At 40.1% G+C, this 27,335-nt stretch overlaps 2 protein-coding genes across 2 annotated transcripts in view; both read right to left on the bottom strand.

Annotated features, from left to right (window-relative positions):
• crocc2 (ciliary rootlet coiled-coil, rootletin family member 2) overlaps window positions 1-12,876 on the bottom strand; it is a 52,741-nt gene extending 39,865 nt beyond the window's left edge. The window contains exons 1-13 of the mRNA XM_088350229.1: window positions 12,817-12,876; window positions 11,697-11,817; window positions 11,544-11,620; window positions 6,681-6,839; window positions 6,441-6,524; window positions 6,284-6,378; window positions 3,799-3,943; window positions 2,705-2,811; window positions 1,972-2,169; window positions 1,020-1,095; window positions 824-913; window positions 633-761; window positions 373-572 (exon numbers count right to left, since the gene is read on the bottom strand). Coding sequence (XP_088206355.1) covers window positions 373-572; window positions 633-761; window positions 824-913; window positions 1,020-1,095; window positions 1,972-2,169; window positions 2,705-2,811; window positions 3,799-3,943; window positions 6,284-6,378; window positions 6,441-6,524; window positions 6,681-6,839; window positions 11,544-11,620; window positions 11,697-11,817; window positions 12,817-12,876 — 1,541 coding nt within the window. The remainder of the gene's footprint in view (window positions 1-372; window positions 573-632; window positions 762-823; window positions 914-1,019; window positions 1,096-1,971; window positions 2,170-2,704; window positions 2,812-3,798; window positions 3,944-6,283; window positions 6,379-6,440; window positions 6,525-6,680; window positions 6,840-11,543; window positions 11,621-11,696; window positions 11,818-12,816) is intronic.
• A 2,679-nt stretch (window positions 12,877-15,555) lies between these two features.
• Window positions 15,556-25,737, bottom strand: klhl30 (kelch-like family member 30). The gene is made up of 9 exons (XM_088349489.1): window positions 25,547-25,737; window positions 22,507-23,344; window position 22,436; window positions 20,375-20,579; window positions 19,287-19,373; window positions 19,074-19,229; window positions 18,770-18,958; window positions 17,513-17,658; window positions 15,556-16,259 (listed from the first exon to the last, which is right to left on the bottom strand). Exons 2-9 carry the CDS (start codon window positions 23,277-23,279, stop codon window positions 16,011-16,013), a joined length of 1,806 nt encoding a protein of 601 aa, XP_088205615.1. The 5' UTR covers window positions 23,280-23,344; window positions 25,547-25,737; the 3' UTR covers window positions 15,556-16,010.
• Between the last annotated feature and the right edge of the window lie 1,598 nt (window positions 25,738-27,335).

The following is a 27,335-nucleotide window of genomic DNA, read 5'->3' as shown; positions in this document are numbered from 1 at the left end:
GCGCGAACTAGCACGCGGGAGCTAGCACGCATGGACTAGCGTGCCCAAACTACCACACGCGGGCACACTGATGGGCATGCATTTTTGTGCGCAAATCCTCCACAAGGAAAAGGAAACACATGACGAGTGGTTAATTGAAAAAAAAAAAATAATAACAAGAAAGTTGCCACGCAGTGGTTAATTTAAAATGTTAAAAAACTGAGAGAGAAGCCAGCCCGACATTGACATTCTAGGACCGACCCAATTCGAATTTCAGGCTGTGTTCAGGTCCAGGCCCAAGATCTTACCTCTAGTTCTTGGTAACGGGCTACCATGAAGAACAAGAGCTCTTCAGAGCAGCTTAATACACTGCAGTGAAGGTTTATCTGGTACCTGGAGACGACATCCACCAGGAACTGGTATCTGTCCTTCTCCCGGATGGTTTCAACCAAGGTGTTTTTGAGGTCTTCACTTCCTGTCATGACGTCCCGAATATTCGCCTCCATTTCAATCCTGGCGGAGTTGCTTTCTTGGAGTTGAGTGCGCAGCATGTCGGTTTCCTTCAGGGAGGCCTCCAGGCGACCACGGAGGTCCTGGAACATTATGTGTCATTTTTATCTTTATTTGGTATAAGTCATGAAAGAACGACAGACCTGAGTTTGTTGCTTATGCTTGTCAAGGACATCCTGCACAGCAGTGAGGGTAGAATTCATCCCTGAAGAAGTGTCAACAGTCCAATGATGACCTCCAAATGCACATATTTCACCTTCGCCAGACACCAGCTGGCAATCAATTGGTAAAATTGTTGAACTCTGAATATTTGTATATCACTTTTTGTTCTGACCTGATGGACTTTGCCGAGTACTTTTTGAAGGGTATAGTTCTCAATCTGGAGAACATCCAGCTCTCTTTTGTCCTCATTTCTGCTTGTCTCCTGAGGCCGGTCAGAGAAAAGGAAAATTTAAGCCTGATATTTCCCAGCTAGACACAAGGAAGTAGATCAAAGACTTGAGACCAGACTTCAGTTCCACAAGTCTCACCATCAGGTCCAGACTGGCGTCCTTATCGTTGTTTTGATAGCGGAGGAGCTTCACTGCATCTGTCAGCTCAGTGATTCTGAAAAAGACAGGAGGAAAAAAAATAAGACTTTTTGTCGTTTGGTTTTGGTCTGATTGTCAATTAAAACCCCAAGCCTGAATGCGGGCAAAATTTTAACTCATTCATTGCCATTGACAACTACAGACGTAAAAAAACATACTGTATTTGTATTTTAACTGGCAATTACAACTATAGCAATTAAAAGCAGTAAAGATCTCATCTCATCTCATTAGCTGCACTGCTTATTGCGTGCCTATTACAATACAATGATATAAAACGTAAATATGTGCCCAATGGGAGTAGACTGCAGCAGAACCTCGCAAGTGCCTACCCCATTTTTTAATTGCATATTCAAAATCAAACAAGACTACTTTACTCCACAAAATGGAAATTAGAAAAAGAGAAATTACATTTCAGACCTTAATTTGTACCTCCAGCAACTCCTTTAACATCTCATTATCTCATCTCATTAGCTGCACCGCTTATCCTCAGTAGGGTCGCGGGGGTGCTGGAGCCCATCCCAGCAATCATCGGGCAATGGGCAGGGGACACCCTGAATTGGTTGCCAGCCAATCGCAGGGTACACAGGGACAGACAACTCGCTCGCTCATTCACACCTAGGGACAATTTGGACCGGCCAATCCACCTGAAATGCATGTCTTTGGAATGTGGGAGGAAACCGGAGTGCCCGGAGGAAACCCACGCAAGCACGGGGAGAACATACAAACTCCACACAGTAAGTCCGGTAGCTGGATTTGAACCCACACAGGGGGTTCCCAAGACCTTACAACTGTGCCGCACACACACTAACCACTGCGCCGCCGTGCTGCCGAGCAGTAAAGATATGACATATTATTAAATTTAAAAAAAAGCAGGCTCTTTTCTGTTCTGTACCTGCAATTGAGTTCAACTTTCTCTGCATCCCACTGCCCCTGAAGCTGCATGGCCTCTTTGAGCTTGTCCTTCAACTGCCACTCTAGTGTCAAAGCATCCGTGCCATCAGGGGCTCTCTCCTCGGCTTCCATTTGCTGACAGGCCATGTGGAGCTGCTGACCAACAGCAGCACATTCACTTCGCATGTCCGACAACGTCCTGGATGAAAAAAATCAGGGAAGTCAGCTAGAACTCAGCAGGGTAGGGTGTAATTGAAACTTTAATTGATGAAAACTTTACAAAAACTGTGGGAAAGGGAGAAGGGTTAAGCAGGGAGTAGAAAAAAAAACCACTTTGTGGTCATTGTCATTGTAGACTTCATTATAGACTAATAAAAAGGTAGCTGCTGCTTTTCTTAAACAAAAACATAGATTTTGGTAAACTTGGCAAACTAAAGTTAAAACATATTTGAAGTGGCCCTTGTGTCCTTAAATGTTGGACACTCCTGCCTATAATTCTTTTAAACATGTGTCTAAATAAGTGTCTTAAGGAATGCGGTTAAAATATATAAACAACATAAAACTAGGTTCAGTTTATATTTAATTTTAGTTACACAACTGTGTTTTTTGTGTATTCAATAAGCAAAAAAAGAGCTTATCCAATGCATTCTTTGTTGATAGCTTTAACACTGACCACCGGCATGGTAAAACCTCCCCTGTGTGGATTGTGGTTGGCTTTTTGACTGCCCACTCACCTGTCAGCAAAAGTCCTGAGTTGTGCAAATGCGTTCCTCAGGGAAGTGGCCTGGCGCCATAAGCTCCTGGCTTGAGCCTGCTCTCGACCCCGGCGGCAGGACGATGTCTACGAAGAGAGATGTTAGTGAGAAATGGCAACTCTCATGATATTGCGATACCAAACATACACTATCCTGGAAGTGTGCTGGCATACACACAAGTCATTGGATTCCCTTAAATAAACACCTGTCCAGGTTTACGACAACAAAAGAGTGCCTTTGATTCCTGCTCCTTGCCATTTGGAGTCTTTTCGCAGAAAACAACCGGAGGAATAATGCAAAAGTCAATGTTGGCAATAGAGGAGGAAAAGAAATCCTGCAGTTAACCCTTAAAAAATCATGAAAAATTACTGGCAACACGTTTTTAATTTTTTTTTTTTTTACAGCAATTAATATCCCTCTTTAAAGGGACACAGTGTAATATTTGACTACTGTATGTCGCAATGGTGTAGTGCAAACGAAAACGAAATGATCTGCATTTATATAGCGCTTTTCAAGTCAAGACTTCCCAAAGCGCTTTACAGTGTGCTTCACATTTCCCAATAGCGGCCGTGCAGCTATGTAAGGCGCTAACCTGCTTATTGGGGGCATTAGGGGTTCAGTGTCTTACCCAAGGACACTTCGACATGTAACACTGAATCAGGAATCGAACTGCAATCTCTTGATCCCAAGACGAGCACTCTACCTCCTGAACTAACGCCGCCCGAGTGTTAAAAAGCACAAAGAAGACAAACTATTGAGACTCAAAGCTACCAAAATACAACATTATGCTTCTCATTTTTTGGCCTAGCCTTTTTGAGGTATTAGGGCCGTAGCAGCAAGATACCGGACGATTATGTTAGTTCCCTATAGTTAAGCCTAATGTTATGTAAAATAAGCCTACCTATAAGTATTATAGAAATGCATGTTTTTATGACAGTTCATGTATTTTTGTTTATTATTTAAGTAAATGTTTTGGGGGGAATTTACTGTTTTTTACAACTAGAATGTGGTAAATACATGGTCCCTTCAAAGTGTTTCTTCCTTTTGAACCTTTGAAGTTGCATGCCGCTCACCTCTTGCTGTTGGCGCAGGCGCGTGTCACACAGCTCGGTGTCCAATCGGGCTTTGCGCAGGCTCTCAACCAAGTCCTGGTTGAGGGTGTCGGCCTGCTGCAGCTGTTCTCGCAGAACACAGTTGACCTGGCCCAGCTTGCCACATCTGGAAATACGACCTCACAAACTTAGCACATCTGTGTTAGCTTAGCTCAAGTCACAAACACATCCTGTTACATGTAGAGATGCTATCTACAGTATGTGTGTGTGTGTGTGTGTGTGTGTGTGTGTGTACATGCTGAATGATACTTTGTATTACCTAATAATTGCTTGTAGTGGATCTACGCTTCATTCAAGACAACTGGGAATTTGCAAACATTTAATTGGGCGCTTAAGGGGGTCAATGTCAAAGACCTCCAGGAATCTGTTAACTGATGCATTTATTAATTTCACAGTTAATGGATACCTTAACAACCTGGGTCATTGGGAATATATGGTTATGGATGCATATAATGTTATGATGTTGTATTAACTACCGTAAATTCCGGACTATAAGCCGCTACTTTTTTCCCAAACTTTCAACCCTGCGGCTTATTCAGTGATGCGGCCAATTTATGTAATTTTTCTAACGGCTGCCAGCGGTGTTCGAGTACAAAAGGTAAGATTTAAACTAACTTCTTAACTTGTGCACAAATTAAATTAGCGTAGACATATCCTCATCATGCAAATTGCAAAAAGAAAGGCACATGACGCAACTTTCAAGCTAAACGCAGTCGAGCAGTCCGACTTAGGACTTACTTTGTGAGCGTGATGCTAGTGTGTTTTTAAACAAAGGAGCGTGGGAACACGTCTAAATGACAAAGTCTCTTTCCCATATCGGAGGAAGACGCCTTTGATGACGTCAGTTATGAGGAGGAAGATGAGAACGGTATACCGTGCTTACTACAAGTACGGTATGTTTTTTATCAGAGCTGTTACTGTGTTGCGAGCGTGTTGCTAGTAGCGTTTTGCTACCCTTCACAGGCACGGTTTGGGATGAAAGTTATAATATTATTATTAAAGCTTTGAAAATTCTCTCGGTGTACCGTCTTTCTTTGTAAATATGTGTAACCGTGTATAATATGTATTTGCAACTGTATATTTTTGTAATGTATTTATTTTAGAAATTTATTCTGATATGTTTTGTACGAGCAAATGAGAAAGAAGAGACGGGGCAAACGCGGGCTGACGGGAAGTGGAGTAAAGGTGAGACGTGTTTGTGGACGCGGCCGACAATAGTGGATATATATTTTTCCCACCCTTACCTTTGGAAATATACACTTTTTTCCTTGGATTACTTTCAACGGGCACCTGGATTCTGCAGGTCTGCATTAAATCTTAAGTACCGGTATCATTTTCGGTTCATTTGACCGGCTGTGTTTTTTAGACTGTATCGAGTAAGGGTTAATTTCGTTATTGTATTGCGTTTTTTCAATGTGGGCGCATGCGGCTAATATACAGGTGCGGCTTGTGTATGTACAAAATCGGTTTTCCTCCCGAAATGTAGTGGGTGCGGCTTATAACCAGGTGTGCTCTATAGTCCGGAATTTACGGTAAATTGAGTAATACTACTTTCTTTTTGGTGGTCAGGACTGATTTTGACCCCAGGATAAATTGATCGGCTAACAATTAGTGGTGCCAATTCCTAAGGACATGAGGGTTAAGCATTTTTTATGTGTTTATCCGGGCGTGCCATGTCTAATGTTTGTAAACAATGTTCACCAAGTTATCAATTATAATAAAGTTTTACAATATGTATAAGCACTCTTTTTTGTAGCACTGCCTATCCGTTTCATAATACCAAGACCATAACTCTACTTAAAAGGATGTTTTGTATTATTTAGCACCTTTTACAGGTAAAAGCAAAAAAATGATTGATTTCAATAAGCAAAAATACATCTACTATCATATTAAAGAGCATTATTTTGAATGTTCGCTCCAACGGGCACCTAAAGACCCAAACATCTTAAGCTTGCGTGCTGGAGAAGTCGGACAAGGCTTGGCAAGTTCCTGATAACTAAATTGGAGCAGTCCGGTAACTTTGAGTCTCTGTAGTTTAATCTTCCTTGTGCTTTGTTGCACTACACAATACAGCGTCATCTAGTGGTCAAATATCAGTGTCCTTTTAATGTGTGTAATCTGGAGGAGCAAACACCATACAAAAAAAAGAATGGCCTGGGATGGGCTCTGCCAGGCTGTACGCTTTTAAGACACACCATAGGAAGTAGTGCCCCTTCGACTCAGGTGGTTAAAGGATCCGTGAACCGTGAATGGAGCTTGTACGGATAGACTCTTGTAGTTGTCAGTGTTTGTCCATGTGCATTACTGACATATGTAGCACTGTGATGGAGGTTGTTTATCAGGAAAGCACCTCTGCTAATTTAGCATTATCAACTAGCAGTCTTGTATTTTGAGTTATGTTTTAGGGGTTAAGCATCATGAATCCAATAAGAGTAACTCCGCTCACCTTCTTTGTTCTTCCTCCAGGTGAGCAAGGTTACTCCGGATGGTGTCATTGAGATCATTCTCCCGACGTTGGGCCGAGTCCTTGTGGGCCTGTAGCTTTAAGAACACATTCAGAAACAGGTTTTGTGTGTAAGTGGGCCAGATGTAGCACTGCATACCAAAAGTCTCATCTTTTCCAAGTCGGAGGTCTTCTCCAGGACTTGTCCTTCCAGCTGGCCACACCTGCTTTTGTATTGGAGAACCTTGAAAGGAAAAGCAGGGTCAGGCTGAATAGCACGTTTTGGGATTCTTTTCATATCTTTCATGTTTATTACATTTGAAAAAGTTTTGAAAAATGAGGATGAAGACGTTACTGCTGCGTGGACCCTAAGATAGATATATGATCGGACTTAGATCACCTTGGTCTGCAGCCTCTGGACCAGCCGGGCCTGCTTCTGCTGAACTTCCTGGAAGAGCAGCAGCCTCTGCCTGTATCCTCGCTCTTGGGCTACCTGTTGCCATGGTGACGGGCTGTCTGGATCTGAGTCGGATGGTGATGGCACGCTCGGCATCTGATCCTGCTGGATGCAAAAGAATTAAGGGCTTTACGTTTGTGCATTACTAATAGGGTTTTGGTTTGGAAAAGGTTTGTGTAACACGCGAAAGGTCCCCGGTTGAATACCGGGTGGAAATATATGTAGGCCTGGAGAAGGATGGGGACTACCAGACTGTACTAGACCAAGACACACCACAGGAAAAAGTGCCCCTATGTCCCTAGTGGTTAAGGAATCCAACCAATTAACTATAGTGTACATTAAAAAAAGGGATTTGGGTAAGAGGTCACTTAAAAAGTGGATATTAGCCATATTAGTCCCCTGATGAGAAAGTTTTTCAAATTATCATTTAAAAGTGATCACTTGAAACATTGCATAATAAATAACCTTGGGTTAAGAGTTGACTTAGAAGAAGCCTTGAGAAGCGACTGCACATGAATTAACGGTAATCCCCTTTCCAGGATGACTAGGATGAATGAATGTTGCAAGGGGCATCAACAAACAATACACAGACATTGTCAACATCAGGGTTGGTTAGGGTTACTTTAACTGGATAACTTTCAATTACTTTTGGATTACTCCAATACCAAATATGCTAATAAAAGACAAAAGAAACTAAATATGAATAAAATGATGACTCACAACACGTGGTAAGCTTTCTCGCCTGTCTTTGATCTCTTTGATCTTCGGCAAAACTAACATAAAATGCGACAGAAACAAAATTAAAATAAACCAAACAGCTCCCCAAGCCTGCACAAAATTTAGTAATTTTATTCATATTTAGTTTCTTTTGTCTTTTATTAGCATATTTGGTATTGGAGTAATCCAAAAGTAATTGAAAGTAATCCAGTTAAAGTAACTTTACCCAACCCTGGTCAACATGATAGGCGCTGTGTAAAATAAAGCGCAATGGCTCTTTGAACTCAGTTGGGCATTGTAAACATATGCTTGGTATACAAAATATTTGACTTTAGACTTCTTAAGGACACCGCAAGACACCCAAATATCAGGTCTCTTTGTTTAAAACAATCTAAAATTGTGTGTTGTCTTGCCCCAAGTAACCTCAAAATCTGCTTCTTTAAAGGTGCAGTGTGTATTATTTAGTGCCCCCTAGTGGTAAACGTCATTCATTAAAAAAACCTGTTGTATTTAAATAAGCAAAAACACATTAACTATTATATAACCGTGCCTTTTTTTAAATACTTGTAGATTGAGAAATTTGCATTTATTTTACCTAATATGAGCCTTACCTAGATGGAGCGGACATAACTGTCCGCAATCTTACTTCTATGGGTGCCTGAAAAGCAAAAACCTTGCGAAAGGCTGGGCAAACAAAATGAGTAAAACATTTTGCAGTGTCTATTCTTCCTTGTGTTTTTTTTGCACTCATTTTCATTTGCTTAAGACGATACGCAACATCTATGGGTTAACTGATACATATTGTCCTTTTAAAACAACCCAAATGATAGGATTGTTTCATACAAAACACCCCAATCACGTTCCCCCCAGTATGGCTGTATATCTGTCATTTTTTCGACTCAATTTGGGTTGTTTTGGACTTGGCTGTCTCCAGAGAGCAATTTAGGATTATGCTGACAGTTATGCAGAAGGGCGTTAAATAAATAAGCTGTTTGTGGATGTCAACACTACGCACAGGCATGCAATTTATCAAAACAAACAAGTCTTGATGTCATTTCAGGACTCTAAACAGTTGCCATGGTTGCCTTTGATGCTGTGCCCCAGTGGTAGGCGGACATTTCTACCGCCTTCCCCGCCTTTGGAAATATGGTTTGAATTACCCTTTTCTCGATACGTATGATTTGTGCGCCTCCCCACTTTTGTCTCCTCTGATAAATACTCGAAGGAGGTGCTTTGATGCAGCTGCCAGCGAGCAAGCGGAGGCTCGCATCGGGGGCCCCTGCAAAGCCTTTGGTCTCGGTGCCAAACCGAGATGGCAGAGGTTGGGTTTTTCGTGACGCTTCTTATGAGCAGCTGATCGAACCTCTCGGGCCGCATCTGCCACATCTGGCGGCCCGGCCGCTACACAGGGTTTGAGAGCAGCTGCCGCCATTTTTTTTCTTTATATCCTCGCAAGTCGAGGGGCTTAATAAAGGGGACAAATGAAGCGTGCTATCTGGGAGACTCCAAAACACAGCTGGAGCGGATGTCAAAGCTGAGAGCGCTGAGAATGAATGCTGGGAATAGTTTGTTTTATTGAAGACAAGTAGAATGTGCAGTAACAAGTGTAGGTGACATATTTTGTTGATGTTAGAATCAAAGATACATGCTACTGACTGAGAACAAAGATTTGATGAGGTGTTTAGTCAAAGGCAATGTTTTGTACACAAAATAATGCACGACAGAAGAAAAAATGTTGGAAAGAGTGAGGGAAAATACATGTAATGGTCTAAAACAGGGCTGTTTAATTTTTTATTTAGTTGTTTTTTAAATGGAAAAGAAATGCTATTGGCTTGTCCTGCACGGTTGTCATGGCGTCCAGCTGGCCCCACCCCTTGACACCGGCTGACCTGCATTTACCCAATTACTCCTATGGGTACTTAAACGCGCCTTTTGGAACTGCCCGTTGCCAGATCATTGTTTACCCTCGTTGAAAACCTGTTCATGCCTGTTTGATCTGAGTAATGCCTAGATTGTAATTTTGCCTGCCTTTGAGCCTGCTTTGTTTTGTTTTTGGTCCGCTTGTGTGTTGGACAACTTTTCTTTCTCAATTAAAGTGACAGATCGTCTACGCAAATTAGTTCCAACTTCCTAATTCCCGGTCCGTTTCGTGACATTATGCTGATTAGGCACCTGATAAACAGCTCATATCTCCACATTTTAAACCTACATCGATGTATAGTTGTTAACTTTTTCCTTTTTAAATTTGGAAATATTAGACATACACTGAAAAGCACATCCCACAGTAATTGAACCATAGCGATATTCAGATTTTCATGTATTTTGTCATCATACCAATACCACACATATAAAATATTAGCACCTACAATTCCTGATATGTTTAAAGCAATAGCTTTTATTTTATCAGATTATTTTCTTCAATATACAATTTATTTAATGGCAGTTTCTTAAATTTAGTTTCCCTTTTGTAAAATGGCCTCTAAAAGGTAGCTGATACTGGTATCTGCTACTATCTCGAAAACCGACAATTTAAAAAAGGCTGGTATCAGCAATGATACCTTTTATTGGTAGTCTATCGTTGATCATAGTACAATTCTACAAATAATAATATTCGTCCGACTTGCCCAGGTATACCTCAATATGCCCTTAAAACAACAGAACACTAAAATAACACTTCCGGTTATTTGTGAATCTGATCTTGTTTGCAAGGAATGTTGCGCTCATGCTGTCAAACACCGTAGGAATGTCCAAAATGGTGCAAAATGAGATGCCTTCCGTGTCTTTTGAACGCAATTCAAGCAAGCTGTGACATAAAGTTGGCCACCTTGCGTTTTGGGCAAACATTTCACATTATTTTGGAATGTCAAAAGATGATGTTGCACTTTTACCATTTGGCTTTCATAAGATCTTTATTGCTTTTCTTCTCACTTCCAAAATTGCACTAGCCCTTTGGGACTGACTGCAAAAATATTTTATTTTTAAAAATTACCAAGCGTTAGCAACACAAAAATGCACAACAACCTACCATGGATGCTTAATGGCTAATTGGGATTTTAAATGTAAACAAACATAAACAGTGTCAACCTAATTAACTGACTTTTATAGTCTGGATTGAGCAGACAGAATAAGCAGTGTTGTCACCAATGGCAGCTTTGTGGAAAAAGTTCTTTTTTTTTCCTAAATAGTTTTTACTGTGTCAAGGGTGGAGGTACATGAAGGAGACGTAGGGCCTCAATATCACAAAGTGAACCTTAATAGACCCTCTCCTTTTAAAAAACTGTCGTTGACATTTATGCTCACAAATCGCTGATAAAGAGAAAGCTCTTGTTTAGTAAAATAATACTTTTTTGAAACAATAAAAAATGTAGTCAAATATGCTACACATTGTAACCAACCATTTTTAAAATCACAATCATTAGAAAAGACAATATACAGCCATATCCCCCTATTGGGAGGTGGCTGGAGTCATTTCTGACTCTTTTTGGGAGATTGATTCAGAGGAGGGGATTCCCAGCCCCCTCGCTCAGTCATTAGGTAACCAAACCCCCCAATTTCAACCCCTAACGCTGAACGCCAAGCAGGGAGGCAACGCGTACTAATGTTTAAGTCTTAGGTATGACTCGGCCGAGGCTTGAACCACAACCTCCCAGTCTCGGGGCGGACGCCATACCCCCAAGGCCACCAAGCTGGGTGGCAGGAGCTCAGGAGGTAGAGCGCTCGTATTGGGATCAAGGGATCCCAGTTCGAATCCCGTCTTGTCCGTGTTACATGTTGAAGTGTCCTTGGGTAAGACACTTAATCCCTAATACCCCCAATAAGCAGGTTAGCGTCTTACATGGCTGCAATACAAGGCCGCTATTGGGAAATGTGAAGCACACTGTAAAGCGCTTTGGGAAGTAATTGACTTGAAAAGCGCTATATACATGCAGATCATTTCATTTCATTTCAAATTGAATTAAGAAAGGCTGAAAACATGTTTCTTTGACACTCACTTCTAAACTCTAGACGTGATCATTAATATTTTCCACTCCCAGGTTTAAGTGACAAATTTTCAATGTTTCCAGGAGTGAATTTTGAATTATGCTTTACCTTCCTAGTGAAGCTGTGACCCGTCTGAGTCAAAAAACCTGCATCTTCTTCTGTCTCCTCCATTTTGGTTACTTTGCCTGGCAGCAGCAAAGCAAAACACACAATTTATCTTTTCCTTTCCACATTTCTTATTGGATCCTTAGTTTTACCAACCATCTGGTGACTCGGCCAGGTTCCGGGTGATGATTTGGCAGATGCGAGTTGATACGGGTGCCGGTGCAACTCCAGAGTCGGGTTCATGACTCTCAAAGTCAAGCAAAGACTCCTCCAACTTCTGTAAGTAATTGTGAACACTGGGGAATAAGTAATATAAAATGTATTTGAAGTCCTTTAAGGTATTTTAGATGTTAGTTCTCAAATTTTTAGTGACTAAATACTTATATTTATGTAATAAGTGAATCATCACACAAAACATTGTTATCATAGTGGGTCTGATTCTCATTTGTTTCCATTTCAGAATGTGTATTATCACTTTTATTATTAGCACACTTTATTACACATACTTTACTATAAATCTTAGTGTTAGGGATGGACTGTTTTTGCCATGCTTTAACTCATTACCCACGCAACATCGAACGCACTTGCAACTCTCAAACACAATTTTTCATACCTGTTATTGAAATTACAGTAATACATACGATATTACAGGAAAATATATAAATGTAAAAATTGATTGCGTTTTTTTGGCACCAGTTGCGTCTTGAAATGTATTCAAAGCACAAAGTGTAATGATAAATGTTATGTAAACTGACAAATGATGTTTAAGGGGTTATTACCTGTTAGTCTTGAAGACATTTAAAAATAATCCGGATAGAAAAAAGGTTTCTGTTTGAAAGGAATTCAGTCAGTCAATCAGTCGATTCATCTCTTTTTTTCTTGTTATTTATCAAAAGACACAACTAGCAATATCGGGTATAATTTAACATAGATTGTTGTATTTAGTACTTATAAGAACAAATATAAAATGTATTACTAATATAAAGGAAGCAAGTATAATACGTAGTAAAAGTTGATTTTAGACGATTAAACCCGGAAATTGAAACCGGAAGTTGATTTTATCGATTTCTGCTCTTGTCACAGAATCGTTTAAACTATTTATTTACTTAAAAAATGTTATTTAATTATTGGAATGATTTCAATGGAGTAGTTTACATGTGCAACATACAGAAATTACACTCCTCACACCCAAAATATAAGGTACTGTACTAAATCTGTACTAAATTTTTCTCATATTCTTTCAAATGAAATGGGGATGAAAATAAAGTTTTCCAACCTGAATGACAAGGTCTAGCGTAGGTGAAATGGTGCTGCTCTCCTCCTGCGAATAACTCATTGTAAATAGAAAAAAACTATATTTTTTTCCTGAGGAAAAAAAAAAAGTTATAGAAAAGTTGCTAGTCTAAAGCTCTTAGTCAGCAGCGGAGATTTCAGCGTCCTTACGACCACTCGTCTGGTCGCATGGTTACCAAGGCAACCCCACACAAGTCTTGGGTGGGCAATGGTTGCCAAGGAAACCGAGTGTTGTCTAACCATTTCCCTGGAAGCCTCAGTTAAAGCAGGATTACTCAAGGGTTAATGATCACAGCAAAACATGGTTGATTGTTTTATTTGTCAATCTAAAGCATCAAAATGACAAAATGAATAGAATAAAAGCACAGTAGCCTAGTTATGTTGTTGTTTCTAAAATAACAAGAATGGAGAGGACATTCAGTCAGAATTTTACCGTGAAACATTTACCATTCTTGTTTAATAAAACATCTTAAGACTAAAAAAATAAAGTCATAAATGTTGGCAAAAGAACTTATATGCATACCTGTCTACCTCAGCCAATTGCTTCCTTTATTAAGGATTGCAAAACCCCTTATTAATCGACAACAAACGATACAAACACAATGCAGCACCTATTAACTCAGAGCAAGGCATACTGTAGAAAACAAAAATAATTTGAGGAAACAACTTTATTTTATTTACCAAATAAAAAGCTTGATCTAGGATAAAATTTGCCCTGAACTGCGACAATTTTACCAATCTATGAGGACGTTGTCATGTGCTCCAAATGACTGTGACGATTCGGATCAGAGCCGAAATGGGCAAGAGATCAGTCGGAATTTTTTTTTAAAAACGTATTTAAAAAATAAAATTCCATTACAAAAATTCTTCTATGGATACATGATTTGAAATGACCAGAAAACGTATTAACTAAGGGAGCAGAATATAAGATGACAGGTATATGTATGTATTAATAAAAATGAAATTAAACAAATTGTATCTTTTATAAGCAAATATAAGAAAACCTGCAAGTGATTATGTGGAAATTAAACAATGATCATAATATCAAATGAACATATGTTTCAAATTACTCCCCTCCTGAATAGAAAAACATAATGTTTAACTTTCTAATCATAAGACAAACAGAAGACTCAAAAGTAAATAACAGTAACTTGACTTTTCTATAAAAACTTGGTTCTCAAATATTTCACTTTTCTGCAATCTGAATGGAATATTTACAAAAATTTCCTTTTTTCTTCTTCTTTTTTTGAAATCAATCAATATTTTCTGACATGATACTGATGAAACCAACAACTGAATCTTTTTGCTTTTTCTTCATTGTCAATGGGAAATTATTTGATGTAATGATGGAATCTATAGGATCTATTAAAAAAAAGCCAAGTCATGTTTTTGTATAGCCCTTAATCACAAAAAGTCTCAAAAGACTTCCGATACAATTTTTGAATCAACCTAAATCTGTTTTCGTGTCAGAAATTAAAGTCACACCATAAGACACTTCAAATTTCAATGACAGTTAACTAAATGACAGGAGTGTTCATCAAATAAGCAAAAAAACAAAACAAAAACAAAACCCAGCTTTAATGTTCTGCATTTAAGGGAATCCCAAATCCATGGGTATAAGCACACGCTGGAACTGCAAGTTTGGGAAAAACAAAGAAAAAATATTAATCAATAAACTTAAAATAAATGCTTCATGTTTACGTTAAACATTCATGGTAAACATTCAGGGTGTTGGTACCGATTAAAACAATTTACATTATTTTTAATGGGAAAATCGATTTCGGTGATAGAACAAATCGGTTCTCGAACAGGGTTCTGGAACGGATTATGGACGCGAACCGAGGTTCCACTGTACTTGGTTGTGTGTCACTAGTAATAAATGGTAGGAAGTGTTGAGGAAGGTGGCTTATACAGGAACAACAAACTAAAGGGAAGTAAATAGGTAGCACAGAATTCACAGTAAAAGTGTGCTAAATTTTGGTCTTTTTTTGTATCTATATCAGTGGTGTCAAACTCATTTTAACTCAGCGGCCACACGATAGAACAAACATGATGTTGGGGGCCGGACTAGTAGATTAAAGAGAAAGAAAAAGAGAAATAAAGAAATGAGAGAAAGAGGAAAGGAAAAGAAGAGAGAGGGCAGGACAAAGAAAGAGAGAGAGGGAGAGAGCGTGAGAAACAAGAGACAAAAAGAGAAATCGTGAGACAGGGGGAAAGAAAGGGGAGAGGAAGAAATAAATCCAAAGAGAAATAGAAAGACAGAAGGAGAGAAAAGAGAAAAGAAAGCGCGAAGGGTAGGATGAGAGAAAGAGAAAAGGGAGAAAAGGAATAAAGGAAGTTAGAGCAAATGAAGTTAAAAAGACACAGAGGGGAAAAAGAGATCAAGAGCAACAAAGGAAGAGAAAAAGAGAGATACAGAGAGTGATAGAGACAGAGACAGAGAGTGGGAGAAAAGGGGTGGAAGAGAGAGAGAGAGAGAGAGAGAGAGAGAGAGAGAGAGAGAGAGAGAGAGAGAGAGAGAGAGAGAGAGAGAGAGAGAGAGAGAGAGAGAGAGAGAGAGAGAGAGAGAGAGAGAGAGAGGGAGAGAGAGAGAGAGAGAAATAAATACAAGTACAGTGTCTTTGTTCGAGGCACCTGGCTTTGGCAACATCAAGTTGACATATTTCAACTTGCTGCTTGTTTATCTCTTGCGCTTCTCTGAGTGTTGTCTCGCGGGCCGGATTCAATCCCTTAGCGGGCCCGATCTGGCCCGCGGGCCGCCTGTTTGACACCTGTGATCTAGATAGTTACTGTCAGAGTAACGTGCTCATTTTGGTATCAGTAGTCTGGAGAGGGATAGGCGCTGCCGGGCTGTACTTGCCCAAGACACACCACAGGAAGTGGTGCCCTGACAACCCTGGCGGTTAAGGGATCCGTGAACCGTGAATCTGGGGGTTAACCAAACTGTAACTAATTACTTTTTTTTAGTAACACGCCCACTATTAGTATCTTGTATTCCTTCTTATTTTTCCACACTCGAGAAATGTAGCTGAAGATTCTAACACAAACTTTTGCTTGCTGAAAAGAAGCAAAAAAGGGGGACTAAGCAACTGCTCATCCACAAAGTTGCTCATAGGTCAAAACTCAAAAACAACCGCAAAGCTTTGGCTCCACCCCTATTCAGTCACTGGACCTAAGCTACGTGGCGTCGGGTGGGAAGACGCGAGGCCAGTTGGCGGGGTCCAGGAAGATGGCGGAGACTCCGCTGAAGAACCAAAGTCTGGGCAGGAAGCCCTCAACCTCCCAAGTGTCGGTGTCCCGTTTATACACTTCCACTTCCACGCTGTAGTCGCCCTCCATTCCTTTCCAGTGGCCGCCCGTCACGTAAAGCCTCCCGTCTAGAGACACCAGGCCCCCGTTTTCATGCAGCATGTGGAGGAGTTGAATCTACGTAGAGGATAAAGAGTGCTGTGTTGAGATTACCATTTCGGAAAACCGTAGTGTGTTATGCAGAAGAACCTAGAAGTGCTAAGAAAATCAGCTTTTAGTAATTACAAATCGGTAAAGAAAACCCACTTTGCGTAAAAAAATGAAGAGCCGAGATCAGTGTTCCCTCTGAGCTGCGCGCGTGCGCAATCGCACACTGCTCGCACATTCTAAGTGCACAAGAAAATCTAGCCAGCGCACAAAAATGAGGGCTCAAAATTACTAATTAAGAAGCGACTTAAGTCAAAGTTACAGTGCATGAAGGTAAAAATACACGGGTTCCCCTGACGTTGTGTCCTACATGCGGTATTTTGAAGTCGAGTCGAAGTAGAACGAAGTTGAGTAAAGTTAGTAGTTTGTCGAGAACCGGCTTCTTCGGCTCGGCTCACCAAAAGGAACCTAGACTGCTCTTCAGGTTGTTTTTGCTTCTTTAATCCCAACATGACCAAATATTATGTAAAATTATGCACAAAATGACTTAAAGGAAGGGGGGAATAGAACAAAAAAGAAAAAAAATACCAAAATGAAAAAGTAGTGAAAAGCTGAGAAAAAAACAAACAAAAGGAAGAGAAAAAAAGAAGGAAAAATTTAGAAAAAAGCCAGAAGAAAAGAAAGAAATGTTGGAAAAAAAGTAAATCGAGAACAAAAAGAAAAAAGTAACAGCTCGGAAAAAAAAAACACAATGAGATTTTTTTTAAAGGAATTAGAAAAAAAGTAGAAAAAAACACAGAAAAAAAGAAGAAAAAGTTTGTGTTGCATTCAAATAATTTCCAATTATATCAAGTGAATCTTGTTGCCAACATTGTACTTCCACTAAAAAATGTGATTAAGTACAGTTCTGTATCTTACAACCGACTCAATAAGCCCCCCAAAATGTTAATATTATGCGACAATATATCAGGGAAAAAAAAGAAATGGATATCTTGTAAAAGAATTGTAAGAACAAACGACGTTTGTGGGCCGCACAACATTTGCAATAGTACATGAGTCAATTCATTCAAAAGAGAAAAATAATTTTGCATTGCCGGAAACTCAGCAAAATGTAACTTGATGTCAAGTTTTGGACATGTTTGATCATTAATTATCTTGCCACACTTGGGATTTTGGTTGCTCACTTTTGTTTCAAGCGTTGCTCACCGACTTTGTGTGAACGCTCGGACCCGTGGAAAATTATAGGGAACATTGGCGAGAGTATTTCTAATAAACTGGCACACCTTTTGCCAGATGTTAGCATCAGGGTCATAGCAGTAGACTTTCTTGGTGTTGTCGGCCAGAAGGTAGATGTTTCCCTCCAGGCACACCGAGCGAGGAGATGAAAGGTACTTGGGGATGAACGGCGAGCAGATAGTCATCCAGCTGTCTGGGACCACAAAAAAACATGAAAACAATGAAGGGACTAAAGTGCATTGTTTTATCGGATTGAAGCTAAATACCATAAAGCTGTGTTAAAGAAATGGCCAAATCTAGAAACAATGGTCCATTCTACTGATTATTTGAGGCTGATTGTAATGACACATTTTTGGCATTAAAAAACAATACTGAGAATGCATTGTTTTGTAAAATTAAATCCCTTTTCACCAGGCACTTACCATGCTATTCACTGAGAAGTGATGAGGTACGGGGAGCGCGTAATTAAAATATATACCATAGATAAATCGATACCATAGGCAGTTTTCCCTCTAAGCTGCGTGCGTGCGCAGTTGCGCACTGCTCGCACATTCTCAGCGCACAAGAAAATCTAGCCAGCCCACAAAAATGAGGGCTACTAATACTACTAACAAGAAGCGACTTAAGTCAAAGTTACAGTGCATGAAGGTAAAAATACACGGGTTCCCCTGATGTTGTGTCCTAAATGCGGTATTTTGAAAACGAGTCGAAGTAGAGCGAAGTTGAGTAAAGTTTGTAGAGTTGGTCGAGAACCGGCTTCTTCGGCTCGGCTCACTTGGGATTAAAGAAGCAAAAACAACCTGAAGAGCCGTTTAGGACCCAAAAGAGCCGGTTCTTTTTAGTGAGCTAAGCCGAAGAAGCTGGTTCTCGACCAACTCTACTAACTTTACGCAACTTCGTTATACTTCAACTCGACCTCAAAATACCGCATTTAGGACACAACGTCAGGGGAACCTGTGTATTTTTACCTTCATGCACTGTAACTTTGACTTAAGTCGCTTCTTAATTAGTAATTTTGAGCCCTCATTTTTGTGCGCTGGCTAGATTTTCTTGTGCGCTGGGAATGTGCGAGCAGTGCGCAATTGCGCACGCGCGCGGCTTAGAGGGAACACTGGTTAGCAGTGGTAATAAACCTGCCTCCTGCGGGCCAAAATTGGCCCACAATCACATTAATCCGGGCCAGATGGATTTCCTGTTTTCTGATTACCATTTACTGTCTCTCTTCACTTTAATGATTAAAAGACATTTCAAATTATAGGCAAGCTCACAAAATCAAAATAAACGGCCGACTTGCGCATCCTCACCTATGACTGGGTTATAGCACTGCATGGTCAAGGCATTGTACTTGACGGCGCAGGAGCCAATGACGTATAGCTTTCCCTGGCACCCCGTGCACGTGAAGTTGGTCACGTACTTGACGGCAGGACAGGTGGAGGTCCAAGTGTCGTGGTACGGGTCGTAACGCTCCACCTCCACACTGTTCAATGTCGTACCTGAAAGCATCACGGTTGGAGTTTAGGCAAAAGGGTTTTCAAATCTGAAGGTGAAAAGTCTGGCAAAATCATTGGCACATAACTAATCAGAAAGACTGTTAACTTCTCCACTCGCCTCCAATAGCATACATTTCTCCATTCAGTGTTGCTGATGAGTGATTGGTGCGAGGCCTGAGCATAGGTGCTACTGTAATCCACCGCCCATCTTTGGTGATGTACTTCCATGTCTCGGTGGTGGACCAGGTATTTGTGTTGGAGCCCCGCGAACCTCCTGCAAGGGGTTCCATTTTTAGCGCGAAAAATAGCTGACTGAGTTTGCTATGCTTACCGGTTACATAGACGTTGTTATTGAGGGACACCATAGAAAAGCCCCATTTGTTGGGGTTGGGGAAATTTGGGAGCTCGTGCCACTGTTCTGGAAAGACATCAAATAAGGGAGAAGGCAGATTTGAATTTAACAATTTGAAAAAAAGGATTGGGATCAATGTTCCCTCTAATTTTCCACGGGTCTGAGCGTTCACACAAAGCCGGTGAGCAACGCTTAAAACAACAGTGAGCAACCATAATCCCAAGTGTGGCAATATAATTCATTATCAAACATGTCCAAAACTTGACATCATGTTACATTTTGCTGAGTTTCCGGCAATGCATAATTGTTTTTCTCTTTTGAATGAATTGACTCATGAACTATTGCAAAGGTTGTACAGCCTACAAACGTCGTTTGATCTTACAATTCTTTCACAAGATATTCATTTCTTTTAATTTCCTGATATATTTTGTCGCATAATATTAACATTTTTGGGGGCTTATTTAGTAAGATACAGAACTGTATTTAATCACATTTTTTAGTGGAAGTACAATGTTGGCAACAAGATTCAATTGATATAATTGGAAATTATTTGAATGCAACACAAACGTTTTCTTATTTTTCCGTGTGTTTTTTTTTTTTCCTCAGCTTTTCACTACTTTTTCATTTTGGTATTTTTTTCTTTTTTGTTCTATCCCCCCCTTCTTTTAAGTCATTTTGTGCATAATTTTACATAATATTTGGTCATGTTGGGATTAAAAAAGCAAAAACAACCTGAAGAGCCGTTTAGGAACCGAAAGAGCCGGTTCCTTTTAGTGAGCCGAGCCAAAGAAGCCGGTTCTCGACAAACTCTACTAAAATTACTCAACTTCGTTCTACTTCGACTCGACTTCAAAATACCGCATTTAGGACACAATGTCAGGGGAACCCGTGTATCTTTACCTTCATGCACTGTAACTTTGACTTAAGTCGCTTCTTAAATAGTAATTTTGAGCCCTCATTTTTGTGCGCTGGCTAGATTTTCGTGTGCGCTGAGAATGTCCAAGCAGTGCGCAATTGCGCACGCACGCAGCTTAGAGGGCACACTGATTGGGATGCAGTGTTGTTACTTGTCTTTGTGTTGTAGAAAGCACAATTCCTTGGCTGAGGTCTGTTCTGTCTCGCTCTCAACTGCTCTTGGTCCTCGTCATCCGATTCGTCGTCGGAGTTGTCTTCCAGGGAGCGACCTCCCATGACGAAAAGCACCTCTTGCAGGTTGGGTTGTAGACTCTGTCCCACCCCTTGGGTGGGGCAGTCTGGAGCCAAATGGATTTTCTATTAATAAAAAAGGGGGTAGAGTGACATTGTGATAGTCCCCAGGGTTTATTTTTGTTTCTATTGGTTAGTGTAACATGAAAATAAACAAATAAACACGACCTGACTTGAATATTATGAACTAACTTTGACAGACCTGATTTAGTTACTTCGAGAGCACTTTCGATGCAACAATGACGGTTTTATAAAAATGTTTCCCAACCTTTTTGAGTCAAAGCATACTTTTTTCATTAAAAAGTCTAGAGACAAATGTCCGTTGAAAGCATTTTTTAAAATTAATCCCCGACACCAGTTTTATCTATTTTCATAGCTTAAATTATCTCGCAGCTCACGAATCCCTTAACCACACGGGTCGTTGGGGCACCACTTCCTGTGGTGTGTCTTGGGCAAGTACCACGTTGTCTAAATTGAGTTTACTGTAAGATTTTGTGGTCACTGTTGCTCAGGAGGTGATACAGGTTATCCATTTTGGTGAATAATTTAGCTGTAATATAGACTTGTACTACATTTTTAACCTGTTTTTCATGTGCCCTGTATTTTTACCTTTTTATTTATAGTCAACAAGAAAATAATTAAATTAGTAATATTGTTAGATTTTTTTTTGTTATAGTTTCTGTGTGAACACTTAAAACATTATCAAGGAAAATACCGTAAATTCCGGACTATAAGCCGCTACTTTTTTCCCTAATGTTCAGCCCTGCGGCTTATTCAGTGAAGCGGCCAATTTGTAATTTTTCTAACGGCCACCAGCGGCACTCGAGTACAAAAGGTAAAATTTAGACCGGTGGAATTGTGCGCCGAGGTAGACTGCATCCTCTTAGTTTATGTTCAAATTGTCCTTATGACAGAGGACAAAGGTTCATTCCAATTATGAAGAAGACGCCCTTGATGGCGACAGTTATGAGGAGAAAGACGAGGATGGTTTACCGTGAAATTCGCAATTGCGGTACAGCTTTTTTTAACAGCTTCGCTTTGAGCGTTGCAAGCGTGTTAGGAGTAGCGTGGTGGTACATTTCACAGGCACGGTTTGGGATGAAAGTTATATTATTATTAAAGCTTTGAAAACTCTCTCGGTGTACCGTCTTTCTTTGTAAATATGTGTAACCATGTATAATATGTATTTGCAACTGTATATTTTTGTAATGTATTTATTTTAGAGACTTATTGTGATATGTTTTCTACGAGCGAATCAAAAAGAAGGTGCGGAGCAAACGCAGGCTAACGGGAAGTGGGGTAAAGCTGAGTTAAATCTCTTTGTTGTTGCAATGGACCATAGTGGATATATATTTTTCCCGCCCTTAACTTTGGAAATATACATTTTTTTCGTTGGATTACTTTCAACGGGACCTGGACTTTAAAGGTTTGCATTAAATTCTAACTACCGGTATCATTTTCTGTTCATTATGCCAATTGTGGTGGATAGATAGTGTACTATATTCGCAATTACAATCGCGGCACCTAATGTCAGGTTTGTGATAAACTTGTGACTGTGTTACATGTTTAAATGTTGGCGCATGCGGCTTTTATAAACGTGCGGCTTGTGTAAGGACAAAACAAATGATGTCCGCAAAATGTAGTGCGTGCAGTTTATAATCAGGTGCGCTCTATAGACCGGTTTTACGGTAAGTTGTTTAGTTTATTTCACTGTACTGCCTCATGAGCAGATCTTAGGGTACATATATACGCCGTATATAAAAAATATAGTAATCTGCAGCCACCTAATGATAAGGATGAATGTTACAGTTACTCTGCTGATCAATGAAAAAAAATCAAAAATAGTGAAGAATGGCATGCTTTTTTTGCAAAGATAAAATTGGGTATTTTCCGGTGGCACACTAGAGAAGGTCTCCTGGCACCCTAGTGTGCCCCAGCACACTGGTTGAAAAACACTGTAATTTATAAGGTGAAGTATGAATATGTCTGAAACTCCATGTGGACCTTCTCCAAAGCCTCCTTGCAGCCATCCGAGGCCTGCACCAAGGCATTCTGCATAAGCGTCCCCTTCAGGTAATCCGGATCAAGTCGTTCCAGCCGGCAAAGTCCCAGCAGCTCCGGCAGGTTACCCAACCGGGATGCCGTCTCGTGCCCAACCCAACTGAGCACGGCCACCACGCGGACGCCCTCGCATCTGATCTGCAGGCCCTCATTGCTCAGACAGGAGATAAGACGCTCCTTCTCCAGGAGTAAGAACTCCTCGCTCAGCTGGATAGCCTCAAAGTTCTCCAAGAGGAAGGCCCGGGCTTTGGCCACCACCTCGGGGCAACCGTGGATCTCGCCGAACTCCAGGATTCCCAGGCAATTGGTGGCGTCAATCTGGTGCTGGAGATACCGTGTGCACACGGCGCGTACCGTCTGGAACTGCAGCTGGCTGGAGGTGCTGATCAGACCCTCCACGTTGCTCTGGTTGATGGTCAGCTTCCCAGTATAGGCAAATTCCAGCAAGATGCTCAGAATATCAGGGTTCACATCTCGGAGCTCCACGCGAGCTGCGATGCTCTCGGTGAAATCACCGGAAAACATGGAGCCGAAGTAGGCGCTGCACAGGGCCAAGACCCCGCGGTGGCATGGGAAATCCCGGCCTCCGGCGCTCAACGTCACGTCCACCATCTTGGGCTGGGAGCAAAAGGAGTGCAGGCCCTCCAGGATGGACTGCGGGTGCGACGGCAAGCAGAATTCCAGATCGTCCACATTGCGTACCATTGTCAAAGCAGGATGGAGTAGAGGAATTACGGGAAATAAACTCACAGCTAGACTGACTCATTCATCTGAAAATCGGGACAAGAAAAAAGGAAGTTGCATTCTCTTAAAAAAAAGCTCCACCTTAATAGGATAACTTTTTTTTACATCACTTTGATCAACAGAATGCTGGCACACTCCACAAACAAGGTTATCCAATGTCTACTCATAATTATTGCTCACTAAAAAAGTTGTTCTATTTGCAGATTTTTTTGTTCAAAATAAGGTTTGATTTTCTAATTTTACAACACTTATTCCCTTATACAAAAACTAGCATGTTTTCAGGATTACTTTTCTCTTAAAACAATCCTAAATCACAAAAATACTAAAAGAAAACAATTGCTAGTTTTAAGGATTTATCCTCTAGTTTTATTAAACTTTTTTCTATTTATTAAGATAATCCCTAATCCAAACTGGCAAAATGAATAAATAAATAAACCTTATAATAACTCTTAATACAATGTTTAGTTTTTCAGATTGTGATCAAGTTTAATCAGGGACCAGGTAAGGCTTCATGCTACTGTCCAAGCTGTTTTCAGGTGAGAAAAACCTTCTATTTCTGTGTGTTTCAATTTAGATTACTTAATGTTAGTAGCACTTGCAGTGATTATTCCAGTTGGAGACAAAACTTACTTTTCAAAAGACACCAAAACCGTACATGTCCTCCAAACGGTTCAAGAACAGCATTCAATTTTTACTCATTATTTTTTCAAATATTACTGGAAAAAAAATATATATATACGCAGTAAAAAAATTTTTTTAAAAAGGTAAAATTAACAGCCATCAATACTTTATTATTTTATATTTTACAAAAATATTTTTCAATAATAGTAACCACAAGAAAATGAATCCAAAATACACTTAAATACAGAACATTTTTTTTTATAAATTGAACTAAAATGCATCATAAAAATCTCGACAGATCATTTGCCTATCTAATGGATTTAAAAAAAAATACTGCAATAATACTAAAATATAGTATAAAGATTCTTAAAATGGGCAAATGAATCTGCAAATAAACTTAATATAAATTTTGCCCAATTTAAGTATTCTTCCTCTTATTTTACAATATTGTGAAATTTACTAGGGCAAATATGTAAATACTGCAGTTTTTAACATCAATGCTAATTAGTTTAAGCCATGTACAGCGATTTAAATTAGACATTAGCATCAGGCTAGCAGATGTTTACTCTTTGGTCTGAGCATTTAAAATGTGAAACCATTACTGTTTAAAAACTATTGATAGATAATTGATCAAACAGTTTTGCCTATATGATTGTTTATGTTTATTTGTAAAATACTAGAAAAATACGTTTTAAATTGAATATGAAAAGAAAATCTTACAATGGGTCAATTCATTGCATGTCAAAGAAAAAAAAACTTGCCCAATTGACTAATCATTTTCTCGGTTTAAGTAGTTTTCTTATGCTACTAGATTTTTAGATAGATAGATAGATAGATACTTTATTCATCCCCGGAGGGAAATTCACATTTCCAGCAGCATCCCTGATCTGAGAACAATACAATAATAAAGCAAAAAGAATACAATATACAAATACCCAGTGTGACGTGCAAATGCCCACTGTAGCGTGTTATATAGAATATCTAAATAGTGCTACACAGAATACATATTGCAATAAAATTCGGTAATATGCAATGTAGGTGGTGTGGTTTAATGTGGGCTTTTACTCTGCCGGGTAGAGTTAAAGAGCCTCATGGCATGAGGAAGAATTTTTTTTTCTAGTGCTCATATGTAAATTGTTCCAAACATCAATACAAATTTATTTCAGCCCTGTATAATGTTCTTAGCTTCAAGCATGCAGAGGTTTGCTTTTTTGATGTGAGAATTTTCTATGTTAAAAATTCAAGTTTTTTTGTTTTGTGCGTTTATCTCATTTTACTTATCACTTTAAACTTTTCAGGGTGTGACAAACAACCTGAAGCAAGCGTAGATTTCTACAAATGCAAGCTAACGTATCAGTTCTGTCACAAGAAAAGAGATGTCTAATACTTTTTATAAATGCCAGGGAGAAAACACAAACTACTTTAAAAAAAAGTGTATTTTAAGAAAAATAAATTTGATTATGAAAAATACCCCAATGGTGGATGTCTCCAATGAAGCTATTTGAGTTAGTGGTTCCAAATTCCATCACCAACACCAAAAGAAACCAAGCCAGGCCTTAGTGAGCATTAAAAAGCAAGTGTCATTGAAAAATGGTAAACAGACTCACCGGGGCGAATCATCTTTTGACAGGACCAAGCTTTTTGTCTGACGTTGGACGCAGACAACAGAGAAGGGGGACACGGTAAATTGCTTTTGCCTCGTGCCGATTTTGGGTTATTTTTGGCTGCCACTGACAAGTGACGCTAGTGGCTGAAGTCAGATTCCAAACAACGTGCAGCTGCTGTCACACACACTCAAATACACATCCACATTGACACATTGCAGGGCAAGCTCATATGACCGAAAAGATGAGCAGCGGCCCTGCTTGCTCATGTGCTCATTTATTGCCTCTCACGTTGAAAAACAAACTGCCAGAAGTGTAAGCATGCTAGCTTCCAGGTCAGGCTGGATTTTGAAAGTGTTTATGTTGCAAGATAGAAATCTAAAACCGTGCTACAGTCAAACAAGATGTATTCATGGCGTACAATTTGCTAAGTGACGGATCTCTTTGGCCAAAGATTTAATTTTGTAAACAGTACTGTATTTTCATGACCAAAAGGCACACACCACACTAAAAGGCACTGTCATTATTGTATTTAGCGGACAAACAAGGTGCATCCGAGAATAGAGCGCAGGTTTATATACAATTGAAGCGCGGCCACTTTACCCTGGGCTTACCATTTTCCTGACACTTCACCTTTAACTCAGGGGTAGGAAACCCACGGCCCGCAAGCCATATATGGCACTTTTCATGGGTTCATATGGCTCAGAGATAAAATTGTCATGTCCTGCTTGGTTGTCATGGCGCCCAGCTGGCCCCGCCCCTTGACACGGCCTGACCTCCACTACCTGATTACTCCTACGGGTACTTAAACGCGCCTTTTGGAACTGCCCTTTACCAGATCATTGTTTACCCTTGTTGAAAACCTGTTCATGCCTGTTTGATACCTGTTTATTCTTGTTTTGCTTGTTGGACTTTGTTGCACTCCGGTGTAACATTCTGAGAGATTCCTGCAAGTTCTGTTTACTCCCGTTAAATTAGGCATTTAGTTTTGCCTGCATTGGAGCCTGCTTTGTTTTGTTTTTGGTCCGTTTGTGTGTTGGACAACTTTTCTTTCTCAATTAAAGTGACAGATCGTCTACGCAAATGAGTTCCAACCTCCTGCTTCCCGACCCGTTTCAAGACAGTCCCGTTTTGTGACAAAAAGAACTTTGCAATTATTTATTGTATTGCGTTACATGTGGAGCAGACTGTCCCATGTGCGAGGCAGGAATAACGCTGACTGCTCAAAGGGTACGGTCCAGTAGATATATATGTATGTAAATTTGTATATTTATATATGTTATGAGTGCACTGCAGGAAAGAAGTCTAAATCTAGTGAAAGCTAGAGCTATTGTTGGTGATAGGAATGAGTGGAGAGGTGTTGTAAAAGGATAGTGGGATGTTTGGGCACGTTCTAGGGATGGGCAGGGCACCTGTATGATGCGGCAGGGGTAAACCAGTGAAAGCTGTCGGGCCCTGCTGTTGAACAAAAGAGTGTGTTGTGTCACCCTGACCCGAGTGACATGGCTGCTTTCTTGTGTCCCGTTTTATCTGGAGGGACGAAAGAATGACACAACTTAGGTGCCGAGGTGCCTAACTTGTTTGGGCATTTGGGTTGGCCAGGGTCCAAAAAATTTTGTGTGTGTGTGCTATTTTTACCTTTTATTTTCTTTGTTATTGTATGTGTTTGTCTTGCTGTCAGTCACCCCTCTTGAGGGATTTGACCAAGGTAGGTAGATAGATAGATATATGGATAGGCCACAGTCTCAACTACAGTTTACAGTCAAGGTGTCTTATAATATATGGTGTGGCT

Source organism: Urocampus carinirostris, chromosome 12 (genome assembly GCF_059441175.1).
Source record: "Urocampus carinirostris isolate Australia breed hairy pipefish chromosome 12, RoL_Ucar_1.0, whole genome shotgun sequence".
Lineage (NCBI taxonomy): Eukaryota > Metazoa > Chordata > Actinopteri > Syngnathiformes > Syngnathidae > Urocampus > Urocampus carinirostris.
The sequence above is the reverse complement of the archived record's forward strand: the minus strand, read 5'-3'. Positions and strand labels throughout refer to the sequence as shown.

Bases quoted from the DNA above. Each gene is read 5' to 3' on its own strand.
- klhl30 (XM_088349489.1), bottom strand. From the start codon at position 23,279: ATGGTACGCAATGTGGACGATCTGGAATTCTGCTTGCCGTCGCACCCG. The intron at 19,374-20,374 runs GTAACAACACTG...ATGTCTTTCCAG, and splicing joins TTTCTACAACACAAAGACAA to AACAGTGGCACGAGCTCCCA. The intron at 16,260-17,512 runs GTGTGCCAGTTT...TCCTCTACGTAG, and splicing joins ATGCTAACATCTGGCAAAAG to ATTCAACTCCTCCACATGCT.